This window comes from Bos indicus, chromosome 8 (assembly GCF_029378745.1).
Source record: "Bos indicus isolate NIAB-ARS_2022 breed Sahiwal x Tharparkar chromosome 8, NIAB-ARS_B.indTharparkar_mat_pri_1.0, whole genome shotgun sequence".
Taxonomy (NCBI): Eukaryota; Metazoa; Chordata; class Mammalia; order Artiodactyla; family Bovidae; genus Bos; species Bos indicus.
The window spans coordinates 43572155-43586005 of record NC_091767.1 but is presented as its reverse complement, the minus strand read 5'-3'; the positions used below and the strand labels follow the sequence as shown (position 1 = coordinate 43586005).

Below are 13851 nucleotides of genomic sequence, written 5' to 3'. Positions count from 1 at the left end.
CATACTCCCTCTTTTTTTCTTAAGCAGATGAAAAACTCGGAGAACCGCCACGCAGTGAGTTCCCAGTACAGGATGCATTCTTACTACCCGCCTCCTTCCTACCTGGGCCAGAGCATGTCCCAGATCTTCACTTTTGAGGACAGCGCCTCTTACTCGGAAGCCAAAGCAAGCGGTAGGTTCCTGGTTACACAGTCTGGATTTGAGGTGGAGGGGATACCTGCTAGCACTGGGTCTCTGGTCCTCTCAAACAGCTTACCAGTTAGCAGCTGTTGGAAAGGCTGTATAAGTATCCTTTAAAGTACTTAGTTATGGAATGGTTTTTGCTTTGGTCGATTCTCAGTATCATGTTTCTCTCTTCTCGGCACATAGAGTGGTGGGAATAAAATAGAGACTCCCATCAGAAGCCACAAATATATTTTCTGGAGGATCAGTATGCAATATCAGGGGCCCTTTAAATGTGGTTAAGTCCTGATATTTTTGGTGGAATGAATCTGTGTGTATTGGAGACGAGTTTTCCAAAACTTTTCCAATGTAAAATTGAAGGTACATTCATCTTTCACAGGGGGAAATAACATAATAAAACATTTTTGAATACAGTAGATCTCAGAGTTTATGCAGTAGCAATGCAAATAACTCTGATATAATGGCTTGGAAATAAAAAATGACTGTTTTAACTGACAGAGCACTCTGAAATACGCAATTCCTCAACTTCAGTTTTAACTTTCTCCCCAGTGTTTACACTGTGATGGTAGGTAGATCTTTTATGGCTGCTGTGTTCAGGTCCTATTTTTAAGTTCTTTGTATTTCAGCATCACGTTTTGATCTAGGAAGGTAAGGAGCAGTCACAATTCAGGAATCAGGGCAATAGTGAGTTGGGAGAGAAACCCACTATTAGAACATAACTCTGTACTGGACAAAAGAAGCTGGTTTTCTGGATAGCTTGATTCTCTATAAAGAACTGGCTTCTTTGTAAAATGAGTATTTCGAGAATGAAAATTATAACCATGCTTTGATTTCCAAATTCAGAACAGTGAAGTCTAGAAAATCTGGAAAAGTTACTCTTTATTTTCCATACTAAATTAAAGGGTTTTGTTAGTACAGAATACATAGGTCGAGGGGACTGACAGTGTGAACTATGGAGAGACTGAATCACACATTGTTGATTACACTTTGACTTTTATTAATAATAATTTTTTCAGGAGTGGACAAGCACAATTATGTTTTATAAATATTCATACTATTTAATATTTGCCCATGTGGTCCTTTTTACATGTTGTGTTTGATTCTGTAATTTGAATTATAAGATCCTTAAGGACAGGGAACGTCTTATATACCTTTTTAGCTGCTGTGATATGTATTTGTTATTCATCAGTTTGAGGGAATGAATGAACAAAGGGATGTGATTTGTAGTAAGTATGATTTGTAAGTAAGCTTGGTCTTTAAGAAGACACCATCTCAAAACAAAAGGTTCAGATTCCTAACTCATTGTTTCAGGAAGCCAGGGCACAATTTAGGAATGAAGCAGTTAAAGAAATGTTTGTTCATATAGCAAATTAGGACTGAAACTTACTTTCGAGAAGAAATTGCCTGAGCTGTTTGCTCTAGGAATAATGGGATATTTTTAGAAGCACTGGCATTTCTGGAGACAGAGGTGTAAATTCAGAGCAAGGCAGTAAGACAAAAAGATAAGAGGAAATTTATTAGAGCAGAGAGGAAGGAATTTGGAGAGGTGCAGTAGACATTTGAATTTATGGCAGAAAAGGAAGAGACTCAGAAGGAGAGAGGTTACAGGGGAAAAAAGGGGAAAAAAAGACCAGCCAGCCCAGTGCCCATAGTGAGAGACTGGGTCAATAATGCCTAAAATTTCCTAGGACTCTTCTGGCGATACATGTGTTTGAAAGTCTGGTGTGAGGAGACCTCAGGCGTAGCCTTCTGGTCCTCCTCTAACTCACTGATAATTAATCAGGAGGGGCAAGCTTCAGACATGAGGGAGATAGCTAGGAAGAAATGCAGTGGAATCTCAGCAATGTCTGCTTTGAAATGGCCATGGAGAAGGAGAATATGAATTAATAGGAAATCCAAGTCTCAGATTATTTTTTAAAGAAATAATGGTTTTATAACTTCCAAATATCTGGTGTCTTGGGTTTCTACATTGCATGACACTTTTATAAAGCAGGTGGGAAGGGATGGAGAAGGAGAAAGTTAGGATCATTAGGAACACCCTAGGATCATCTCCTGGGGCATCAGTTTTATCGTCGGCACAGATACAAGTGGGGGCCGTTTACGCCCTCTGGTGAGTGGGGTGAGTCTGGTGACAGGATGTGGGGACAGGGATGGGGCATCAAGATAGTCATTTGTGAGAAGGTGGTAGGGGCTGGCTGATTACCAGTTACATTTATCAGTTCTACCAGGTTTGAGTTGAGGTCCTATGGTGGGTTGCATTAACAAATAATAATTTGTAAATAGTATATCAGTTATCCTATGTGGGGACTTACAAGTAATTTGAAAAACAGCCTTTTCAGTAGATTTAATGTTTTGTTTGTAAAGTCTTAAGTATAAATTTATCCACTAAATCCATTTTTCTTTGGTTTCTTTAAAGGTAAGTTTAAACCTCTCTTTGCTATCTAAATACATGTGTCCAAGTTCAAGGTTTTCTTATGGTTTTGGTGAAGATTGTAACATGAAAATGAAATGTAGAGAGGGAAGGAATTACAGAGAAAGTTTTACTTTTGCTGTGTTGCTTCTGTTTAATGTTTTTCTTTGCAAAAAGGCTAGAATCCATTCTTTCTCCTTCTATGTCCTGAGAAGTATAAGGACATAGGTCAGAAATGGTGAGGCCTTGGTGTGTAAGACTTCGTGAACCATTGCAGGGACTTTGGCTTTTATCTCAAGTAGATGGGAAGCCCCTGGAGGGTTTCCAGCAAAGGGGTGACATGTCTGCCTGTGGTTTTTAAAGATCACTCTGGCTCTTGATTAAGAACAGACTGTAGGGATGCATGGTAAAGGCAGGGAGACCAGCTGGAAGACTGTTGCAGTAATTCTTGCAAAAGATGGCAGTGGCTTAGTCGGGATGGGAGTATGGGAGGGTTGAATTCTAGGTACATTTTGAAGATAGAAACAAAAGATTTGGCGATGCATTTGGGATGTGACATAAAGGGAGAAGTGAAGGATGACTGTAATTTTTGATCTGATCAAGTAGGATCTTGAGGTTTCCACTTACTTGGGTAAAGAAGTCCACGGGAAAAACAAATTTGCAGGAATTAGGAGGTTAATTGTGCACATCTTAAGTGTGCTTCCCTGGTGGCTCAGATGGTAAAAAAATCTGCCTGCAATGCAGGAGACCTGGGTTTAATTCCTGGGTCGGGAAGGTCCCCTGGAGAAGGGAGTGCCTACCCACTCCAGTATTCTTGCCTGGAGAATCCCTCAGAAAGAGGAGCCTGGGAGGCTCCAGTCCATGGGGTTGAAAAGAGTCAGACACGACTGAGTGGCTTTCACTCAAGTGTGAGATGTACATAACTCATCCAAGTGGATCTTCAAGTTAGGGGTTGGATGAATGAAGTCTGAGGTTGAGGGGAAGTGTCACTGCTGGAAATAAAACTTGAGAGTTCAGTATGTAGGTGTTATTTGAAGTTAATATGGTAGGATCACCTGGAGAAGTGAGTGTAGACAAAGAATAGAGGACCGAGGACTGAGCTCTGAGGCCTGCCAAGGTTGAGAGGTTTGGTAGATGAGCAGGCCCAGCAAAGGGTAGAGCCAGGTAGGTGCCTTCTCCTGCCCATGAGGTAGGATGAAGGTACCTAGGGAGGCAGGGAAAGAAAGCATTTCAGTGAACCAGCTAAATAATGCTGATAGATCAGATGAGGACTGGAATTGGCCATGGGCTGTTGAAAGGTAGAAATGATCAGGATGATCAGTGGCCAGTGACCATCAGGATGGTCAGTGATCAGGATGATGAGTGGCCATTGTGGTGGGGAGGTGGGGACCAAAGCCTGACTGTGCGTTCAAGGACACATGGGAGAGAAGCGTCTGGGCAGTGAGTGTAAACAGCTCCTGAAGGAGTCTTACTTGGAGGGGAGCAGTACCTGGAGAAGGTGGTGAGTTCAAGGAAAGTCCTTTCTTCTTTTTTAAAGAAGGAGGTTATTATAATAGGTTATATTAAGATAAGCTGGTCTTGGGTGTGTGGGGGGGCACAACTGTCCAGGATAATAGCAGTGACTCTTGAGTGAGCAAGGTGGGGGGATCCCCAAGGACACCCCCTCATAGGGCAGTGGTCCCCAAGGTAGGGGCTGGGCATGTTTTGTCACTGGTCTAAGAGGAGATCAGCAAAGGAATTAAGAGTAAACAAAAACTTTACAGCAACTTGACAAAGCAGTTCTATCTATTGAACAATAAAAAAATTGGGGCTGGCAGATTTTGTCTTTGACTTTTCTAGAATTTCATTTTTACATTGAAGTAAAATCCACCTGACATAAAATTAACCATTAACCATCTTAAAGTGTACACTTCAGTGGTATTTAGCAGGTCACAGGATTGGCCACTTGCACCTGTCTAGTTTCAAGTCATCTCTATCACCCACAGGGAAACCCACACCCGTGAAGCCAACACTCTGCACTCTCCCTTCCACCATCCCTGTTAACCACATCTGCTTTCTTGTTTCAGTGGATTTACCTATTCTAGATGTTTTGTGTAAATGGAAGCATAATATGTGGGCTTTTGGACTGTCTTCTTTCACTTAGCATAATTTTTTCAAAGCTCGTACAAGTTGTAGCATGTATCAGTACTTCATTCCTTCAGTTCAATTCAGTTCAGTCCTCAGTCGTGTCTGACTCTTTGCGACCCCATGAATCGCAGCACGCCAGGCCTCCCTGTCCATCACCAACTCCTGGAATTCACTCAGACTTGCATCCATCAAGTCAGTGATGCCATCCAGCCATCTCATCCTCTGTCGTCCCCTTCTCCTGGCCCCAATCCCTCCCAGCATCAGAGTCTTTTCCAGTGAGTCAACTCTTCGCATAAGGTGGCCAAAGTACTGGAGTTTCAGCTTCAGCATCATTCCCTCCAAAGAAATCCCAAGGCTGATCTCCTTCAGAATGGACTGGTTGGATCTCCTTGCAGTCCAAGGGACTCTCAAGAGTCTTCTCCAACACCACAGTTCAGAAGCATCAATTCTTCAGTGCTCAGCCTTCTTCACAGTCCAACTCTCACATCCATACATGACCACAGGAAAAACCATAGCCTTGACTGGATGGACCTTTGTTGGCAAAATAGTATCTCTGCTTTTCAATATGCTATCTAGGTTGGTCATGACTTTCCTTCCAAGGAGTAAGTGTTTTTTAATTTCATGGCTGCAGTCACCATCTGCAGTGATTTTGGAGCCCCAAAAAATAAATTCTGACCCTGTTTCCACTGTTTCCCCATCTATTTCCCATGAAGTGATGGGACCATGATCTTTGTTTTCTGAGTGGTGAGCTTTAAGACAACTTTTTCACTTTCCTCTTTCACTTTCATCAAGAGGCTTTTTAGTTCCTTTTCACTTTCTGCCATAAGGGTGGTGTCATCTGCATATCTGAGGTTATTGATATTTCTCCCAGCAATCTTGATTCCAGCTTGTGTTTCTTCCAGTCCAGCGTTTCTCATGATGTACTCTGCATATAAGTTAAATAAGCAGGGAGATAATATACAGCCTTGACGTACTCCTTTTCCTATTTGGAACCAGTCTGTTGTTCCATGTCCAGTTCTAACTGTTGCTTCCTGACCTGCATACAGATTTCTCAAGAGGCAGGTCAGGTGGTCTGGTGTTCCACAATTTATTGTGATCCACACAGTCAAAGGCTTTGGCATAGTCAATAAAGCAGAAATAGATGTTTTTCTGGAACTCTCTTGCTTTTTCCATGATCCAGCAGATGTTGGCAATTTGATCTCTGGTTCCTCTGCCTTTTCTAAAACCAGCTTGAACATCAGGAAGTTCATGGTTCACGTGTTGCTGAAGCCTGGCTTGGAGAATTTTGAGCATTACTTTACTAGCATGTGAGATGAGTGCAATTGTGCGGTAGTTTGAGCATTCTTTGGCATTGCCTTTCTTTGGGATTGGAATGAAAACTGACCTTTTCCAGTCCTGTGGCCACTGCTGAGTTTTCCAAATTTGCTGACATATTGAGTGCAGCACTTTCACAGCATCATCTTTCAGGATTTGCAATAACTCAACTGGAATTCCATCACTTCCACTAGCTTTGTTCATAGTGATGCTTTCTAAGGCTTACTGGACTTCACATTCCAGGATGTCTGGCTCTAGGTGAGTGAGTGATCACACCATCGTAATTATCTGGGTCATGAAGATCTTTTTTGTACAGTTCTTCTGTGTATTCTTGCCACCTCTTCTTAATATCTTCTGCTTCTGTTAGGTCCATACCATTTCTGTCCTTTATCGAGCCCATCTTTGCATGAAATGTCCCCTTGGAATCTCTAATTTTCTTGAAGAGATCTCTAGTCTTTCCCATTCTGTTGTTTTCCTCTATTTCTTTGCATTGATCTCTGAGGAAGGCTTTCTTATCTCTTCTTGCTATTCTTTGGAACTCTGCATTCAGATGCTTATATCTTTCCCCATATTATAATTATATGTACGGAGAAGGCGATGGCACCCCACTCCAGTACTCTTGCCTGGAAAATCCCGTGGACGGAGGAGCCCAGTAGGCTGCAGTCCATGGGGTTGCTCAGAGTCGGACAGGACTGAGCTACTTCACTTTCACTTTTCACCTTCATGCACTGGAGAAGGAAATGGCAACCCACTCCAGTATTCTTGCCTGGAGAATCCCAGGGACAGGGGAGCCTGGTGGGCTGCCATCTATGGGGTCGCACAGAGTCGGACACGACTGAAGTGGCTTAGCAGAAGCAGTAGCAGTAATTATATGTATGGATATACTGTATTTTGTTTATCTGTTAATGGATATTTGACTTGTTTCCACTCTTTTTTTGGCTGTTGTTAAATAGTACCACTATGGATATTCACATATAAGTCTTTGAAGATTTGTTTTTAGTTCTTCTGGGCATACGTACCCAGGAGTGGAATTGCTGGATCATATGGTAATTCTGTGTTTAATTTACTGAAGAGCCTCCAAACTGTTCTCCACAGTGGCGATACCACTTCACATTCCCACCACAGTGTATGAGAGTTCCAGTTTCTTTAGCTAAAAAAACACACTATTTTCCATTTTTTGCATTATGATTCTAGAAATTCATTTTTATTGTATTTTATAAAAGCATTAGATTGTGGCAGACTGGAAGCTGAAAAAAGGATTTCAATAGAACAGGTCCCTTCTTGCAGATAATTTGAAAAATACTGACCTAGTGTCCAGGTGTGGAGGGCTGGTTTGTTTATGTATGAGAGTAGCCAGCTCAGAGTAACAGCTGCAGGTTGTTTAGAAAGTGATGATGAAACATTCTGGAAATGATCTTTCCTCAACTTGGAATAGAGGCAATTTCCACAGTAATACTGCAGTGTTAATAGATGCCCACACGTCTGCAAGTAGGTGGCATTTCACATCTATGAAAGTGTTAGTCCTCAGTCCTGTCTGACTCTTTGTGACCCCATGGACCATAGCCCGCCCGGCTTCTCTGCCCAGGGAATTCTCCAGGCTAGAATACTGGAGTGGGTAGCCATGCCCTCTCCAGGGGATCTTCCCAATCCAGGGATCTAACCCAGGTCTTCTGCATTGCAGGCAGGTTCTTTACCAGGGAAGCCCCTTCATATCTGTAAACAGGCATTTTTCTCTACATATTGACTGCTTGAGTAAGTTCTTAGAGTACATGTGGCTGGCCAGCATTTTCAAAGAGGTTTAGATTTAAAATGGTAAAGGTGAAAATACTTAGATATTTTTGTCTATTTGTCTTACAGTCTCAGTTTGAAAGTCAGAATGGTTGCATCCTGTTTCTTCTGGGTCTTTGGCCTCTTCCAGCTTAAAGAAGTGACGGGCTCCTATGCAAACCCACCCTTCCTTACATTCAAACTCTGCCTTTTTTAGGAGACAGAAACACAGTTGAGGTGCTTATTTTCTATAACGGGCTGTTTATGTAAAAGTCCTCGGACACACATAGGACATGAGCAGCTCTGTGAGGCCAGGGGCAGAGCGTTTACAGTTCACCCAAAGGTCAGATGGCCAAGGTCAGCAGAAAGGCCTCCTGAGTTGAAGGCCTCGTGTTCCTTTGTGATATCTGGGCAGCTCACAGAGGCCTCTGTGAAATAGGGTTTTCTGAATGCATTCAGCACTGGCAGTTTTGTAGGCCATATCTAGAAGTGCCTGATTTCACTGATGGCATATGCTACCTTCCCCACAAGTCGTCCTGACCAAACGTGAAGTGGTTGAGCTTTCGTTCCATAGAACGAACTTTCTTGATGTTGTGCATCCGAGTTGGATTTTAGCAAAAGATGATGAGGTTGAGCCTCCCTGTTTCGCAGGTGAGAACAGTCAGGTGACACACAGGCTTCTGGGTTTTTTTTTTTTTTTTTGGCTGCATCGCTTGTGCAGGCTCTCGTCAGTGAGAGTGCAGAGTCTGAACCTCTGAACAGCCAGCAAATTCCCTTCTGTCTTTTCTGACAACTTCTTTTTCTTCCTGCATGAGACAAGAGAGTGCTGATGTTGACATGTCCTCTGTGTAGCACGCTGCCTTTTGACAAGGCCACCACCAGTCTAGAAATAGCGGGTAGTTCCCAGGGCCCAACGTCAGACTGAGGGACGTCAGACTCGCTCGTGAAGGAAGTTCACTCACTGCAGCACTTCAGCAGGAGTTATCAGGATGTATTCTCACACACGGAGGGCAAGGAGCGAATTCATTCATCTTTGTATTTCTCCAGGTGCCTCCCAAAGTGCCATGCTCTCAGAACTCCTGGGGGTTTCATGGTTTCTTGTATGAATAAGAAACTGACCTCTGGTCCTTTCTGCAGGTGTCTCCCTGACCCAGAGTTGGGGATTCTGATAAAGCACTTGGTGAAATAAATAGGGCATGGAAAAACATGGGGTGCAACCCCCCAGGCTGCAACATACCCTGGATTTATATCATGTAAAATTCTCTCTTTGGAAAGCTTGAATCTTGAAGACTTAAATAGTTGAATATGACGGATTTTTGATTAATAACACCCCTGCGTGAGAAGTCAAGAGAAGCTTATTCTCTCTTCAGGCTAAGAGAGGCTCGATGGAGTTGCAGGCGGGATGCTGTGCCACCTCTGAGTCAGTTTGTAGAGCTGAAGAAGAGGTGCAGACATAGGAGCTCAGCTCCCGGAACCACTTCCCTGGTGTTCTTTCTGCGGGTGAATCCTGTGCTTTCTTCTTCCCTCTTTCCTTTTCTCACAAACATGTAACTCTCATACTGTCTGTAACACCACCCGCTCTGTGTGTTGTGGGGATAGCGCATTTAAGTCTAGTGGTCATAGTATTATCCCCATTTAGCAGATGAGGACAATGAGACATGGAGACAATGCCTGTGAAGTAGGGAAGAGAAGGGTTCCTTATTTCCATGCCGCAGGTAGAAAAGCTGGTCAAAACCCCAAAAAAATAGCCTTAAAAAACTCACAGGATATCAGGTGTGGTATTTACATTACTATTTCTAAAGCTGAATGTAAACTTCAAAACATGTTTATCTCTTGATTAACATGATAAAGTCAATGTTTGATTTTATGGTGATATTTGAGTTTTTTTGTTTAACAGGAGGGATAGTGCAACAAAGTGCAATATTTGACAAAGGCAAACATTACAAAATTAAATAGCTAGTTATTAGCTTTGAAATTTAAAGTGCAAATAGAAAACCACTTTTTAAAAGTTTTTTTCCCCTCTCTGTGGACATGATTATTATTTTAAAATTAGTGTGAATAAAAGGCTTGTTGATTTTCCCCAGGTAATTTTTTTCCCTTTGGCTATGCCCGTGGCAAGTGGGATCTTAGTTCTCTGGCCAGGGGTCAAACCCATGGCCCCTGCAGTGGAAGTGAGGTACCTTAACCACTGGACTGCCAAGGGAGTCCCATCCTTAGATAACTTTGGAGAGAAACAGTATTTTATATTCTGCGTAGTCGGCCAGTGGCTTATCATGAGGTGGATTTTACATTTTTGGTTTGTCTTTTAAATACAGGGCACTTTTGCTGAGGCTTTCCTTTGGGCTAAAGATTGTAGTCAGTAGGGAGCACAGAGAGCAGAGCTCTGGAAAGCACAGTTTTAGGAACTCCCTAATGTCCTGAAAGAACCAGGTTGAACACCATGACGAGACACTGCTGGCCTGTGTTTTCAGGGCTCATTTTATCTTGATGGGCTGCATATGTGATGTCAGGCCCCTACCTGACTGCTCAGTGCAGGGAACCCCATCCATCTGTGGGCACATCACACCCCATCAAGTTTGCTGATTCTGTTATTCATTCAGTGATCACTTGTCTTTAAAAATCCTGAAGAGGCAGCGCTAACATGGTTGTGAGCTTGGGTGGACAGTAGCTGCCCTGGGCAGAGTGTCCTACATGATCATGCTTGAGATTTCCTCACTTGAATCTGACTTGACTCCATTGGGCCTCAGCAATTTTTCTCAGGCACAGTGTGGAGTAACTTGGAGTTTATGTTCCCTCCTCAGCTCCTCAGAGGCCCAGCCCAGGCCAAGTACAACTTGAATAACCTTCAGGAAAGCTGTGCTGTCCTTCTGTCGGCCGCTGTCTTTGAAAATTGCCTCCAGAGTTAGTGAGCAGGAACAGTTAAGATTTACAAACAATGATGAAGCTTGTCATGCATCTTTCACCATTCATCATCCAGGTGCGTGCCTGGGCGGTGAAGTGTTCTTCATAAAAACCAGCTCAGTGTGAAATACACCTCGCTGCAGTGTTTACTGCTCTGAAGCTCGTCAGCGGCCCTTTATAGTAAATCCAGATTGCGATGTGACATTACAGTATATCATTGCCCGGCGCGGCGGGGTTTACACTGCGAATGAGTGCAGTGCACACCAGATGAGGTGTCCAAATTGAGTTATGTCAGAATTTGGCTGTTATATGGGGATAGCTTTTGTTTTCCGAACACTGAAAGTTAGCTTTATATGTATTTATATTTATATATAGGCATATACTTCCCATCTTGCACGTATACATGGGTATACAGTATATGCTGGGGTCAGGTTCCAACTGGGCTTCTGCTGTAAAGAATGGTGACCGGCTTTTATGTCCCTTCCAACTGTTGTTCACTGAAATTGGCATCAGCGGAATCTTTGGGGGAAACTAGAGTAGATGGTTATTTCATGATAGAGGTGGTTTCATTTTGCTGTGTGTAAAGTGGTCATATTTTCCATTCTCTCTTACACACAAAAAAAGGGCCCCTCTCTCCTGGGATTATGGTAGTACTGGAATGATCCCTTGGCAGGAGGGTGAAGAGAGGAAACGACACAGGACCGGCCTATCGGTCTGAACACATGCACTTGGAGGAGGGCTCTGAAGTCCGTTGCTTGTTTATTATTTTTTAGTGGGTACCAAAATCCTAGTGCTGCCTCTGTTATCTTGAAAGATGCTGCTTCCAGGAGAAGACTTATGGTGTTTTAGCTGAAATTGGCAAAATAAAAGAGCACACTGAATTTATTGCATGATCGGGTTTATTTACATTCACCCTAAAAGCGCCGATATTAAAAATGAGCTCCATAAAAAAATAATATTCAGAGATAACGCAGGCCCTGCAGTCCCACAATCATCTTCTTAACACGCATGTTTTTAACTTTGCTCTTCAGTGTAGCAGGGTTGTCAGGAGAGCCACTGTGTGGTCTTCACACACCTGGCACTGCACTGAATCCAGGGCCTGTCCCTTCTATACCCCAGATCTAGGGCAGGGGTCCCCCCAATCTGGATGTGAATATAGCCCTCCCACCAGTGTTCTCCGCGCTTCTTCCTGGATGTGTTCCCTCTTGGTTGCAGGGTTTCTTACTTGAGATGGATTATCGGCGGCACAGGACACTGGTGCAGGTGTGCAGTGCTGGCCCCTGGGGAGGGTGGGACAGCAGCCTCCCACTGACCATGGTGCCCGAGGAAGGAGAGAGCAGTCGCTCGTCAGCCCAGCGCCGTCACTTCATAGGGCTGTAAGATGAACACAGGTGTCCAGTTAAGGGTAAATGTCACGTAGTGTCTGTGGTTTATGTTCATGTTTAATAAGTATGTCCACAGTATTTTATTATGTTGAAAATTATTTGTGTCTGAATCTGGCAACCTCGGGCTTCATCCGAGTCCCTCTGAACCACCGTTTTCTGGCACTGGGGTAAAAGGCAGAAATGAACGGTGGATGGAGGAGAGCCGTACCTTCACTAAGCGTATTCAGCAGTTTTAAGAGTTGTTTCATTTATGTCTCTACAAAAATAGTACAAGAGGCAGTGCTGATCATGCTCAGAATGCTTTCCTGTTTTGGTTGAAGCTCTTTATGGGTTTCTCCATGAAAAATTTCTGGATTATAAATTCTCCTTGCATATGTTAACTGTGTTGTATCTTCCTCTGTCTAGGTAATTTGTAGGTCTGGATGTTTCTTTTATCATATTTCATAGGCTAGCTCCATTAATATAAGAGAAAATAAAAATGAGCCCACTGTTGCTTAGACTCAAGATGAAAATGTATAGTTTTTGTGAATGTGGTTCAGTTGCCCCCTTGTATCTTTACCGGACATTACAGTGAGTTTTGAACAAAACCAGCTCCTGTCTCTTTCTTGAGACCTCCCCACACCACACCAGGATGTGAACCAATGACTCAGTCAATAAACAAGTGGTGAATTCATGGAGTGCCAATTATGTGTTTGTGGCCCTAGCATTATGCCCAGGAGGTGAACAATGGCCCAGAACATGCTGCAGTGATGCCTAAGTATCCCCATATTTTGGGGACACAGGCCCTTCCCTTCGTGTCCAAAGTAGAATAGTCTTGCTTCTGAGCCTCTGCAGGGTGTGCAAAGGAGCAGCCATGTGCCATGCTCTGTTGAGCATTTTCCAGACTTGGTTGGTGACTTTGCCGTGAACCTAAGACAACGTTTCCTTCTCCAGTTAAAGAGGCCAGGATCACAACCAGACTCTGGATAGGTATGCTACATACACAGCCCTTGCCAGGCTTGTTTCCTGTTTTTTATATGGCTGTAGAGGTGGGATGGCAAAGGAGAAAATGAAAGATATGCCCATCTGAATACAGAATTCCAAAGAATAGCAAGGAGAGATAAGAAAGCCTTCCTTGGTGGTCAATGCAAAGAAATAGAGGAAAACAATAGAATGAGAAAGACTAGAGATCTCTTCAAGAAAATTGAGATACCAAGGGAACATTTCATGCAAAGGTGGGCACAATAAAGGACAGAAACCATATGGATCTAACAGAAGCAGAAGATATTAAGAAGAGGTGGCAAGAATACACAGAAGAACTATACAAAAAAGACCTCAATGACCCAGGTAACCACGATGGTGTGATCACTCACCTAGATCCAGACATCCTGGAATGTGAAGTTAAGTTGGCCTTAGGAAGCATCACTACAAACAAAGCTAGTGGAGGTGATGGAATTCCAGTTGAGTTATTTCAAATCCTGAAAGATGATGCTGTGAAAGTGCTGCACTCAATATGTCAGCAAATTTGGAAAACTCAGCAGTGGCCACAGGACTGGAAAAGGTCAGTTTTCATTCCAGTCCCAAAGAAAAGCAGTGCAAAAGAATGTTCAAACTACCGCACAATTGTACTCATCTCACATGCTAGCTAAATAATGCTCAAAATTCTCCAAGCCAGGCTTCAACAGTACATGAACCGAGAACTTTCAGATGTTCAAGATGGATTTAGAAAAGGCAGAGGAACCAGATCAAATTGCCAACATCCGCTGGATCATAGAAAAAGCAAGA

At 43.1% G+C, this 13851-nt stretch overlaps 1 protein-coding gene across 2 annotated transcripts in view; it reads left to right on the top strand.

The window, feature by feature from the left end:
* DMRT1 (doublesex and mab-3 related transcription factor 1) overlaps window positions 1–13851 on the top strand; it is a 96499-nt gene that overhangs the window by 54654 nt on the left and 27994 nt on the right. The window contains exon 4 of one of the 2 annotated variants that reach the window (XM_070794602.1): window positions 25–172. In XM_070794602.1, the coding sequence (XP_070650703.1) occupies window positions 25–172 (148 nt within the window). The remainder of the gene's footprint in view (window positions 1–24; window positions 173–13851) is intronic. The other variant, XM_070794603.1, reaches the window with a different exon arrangement.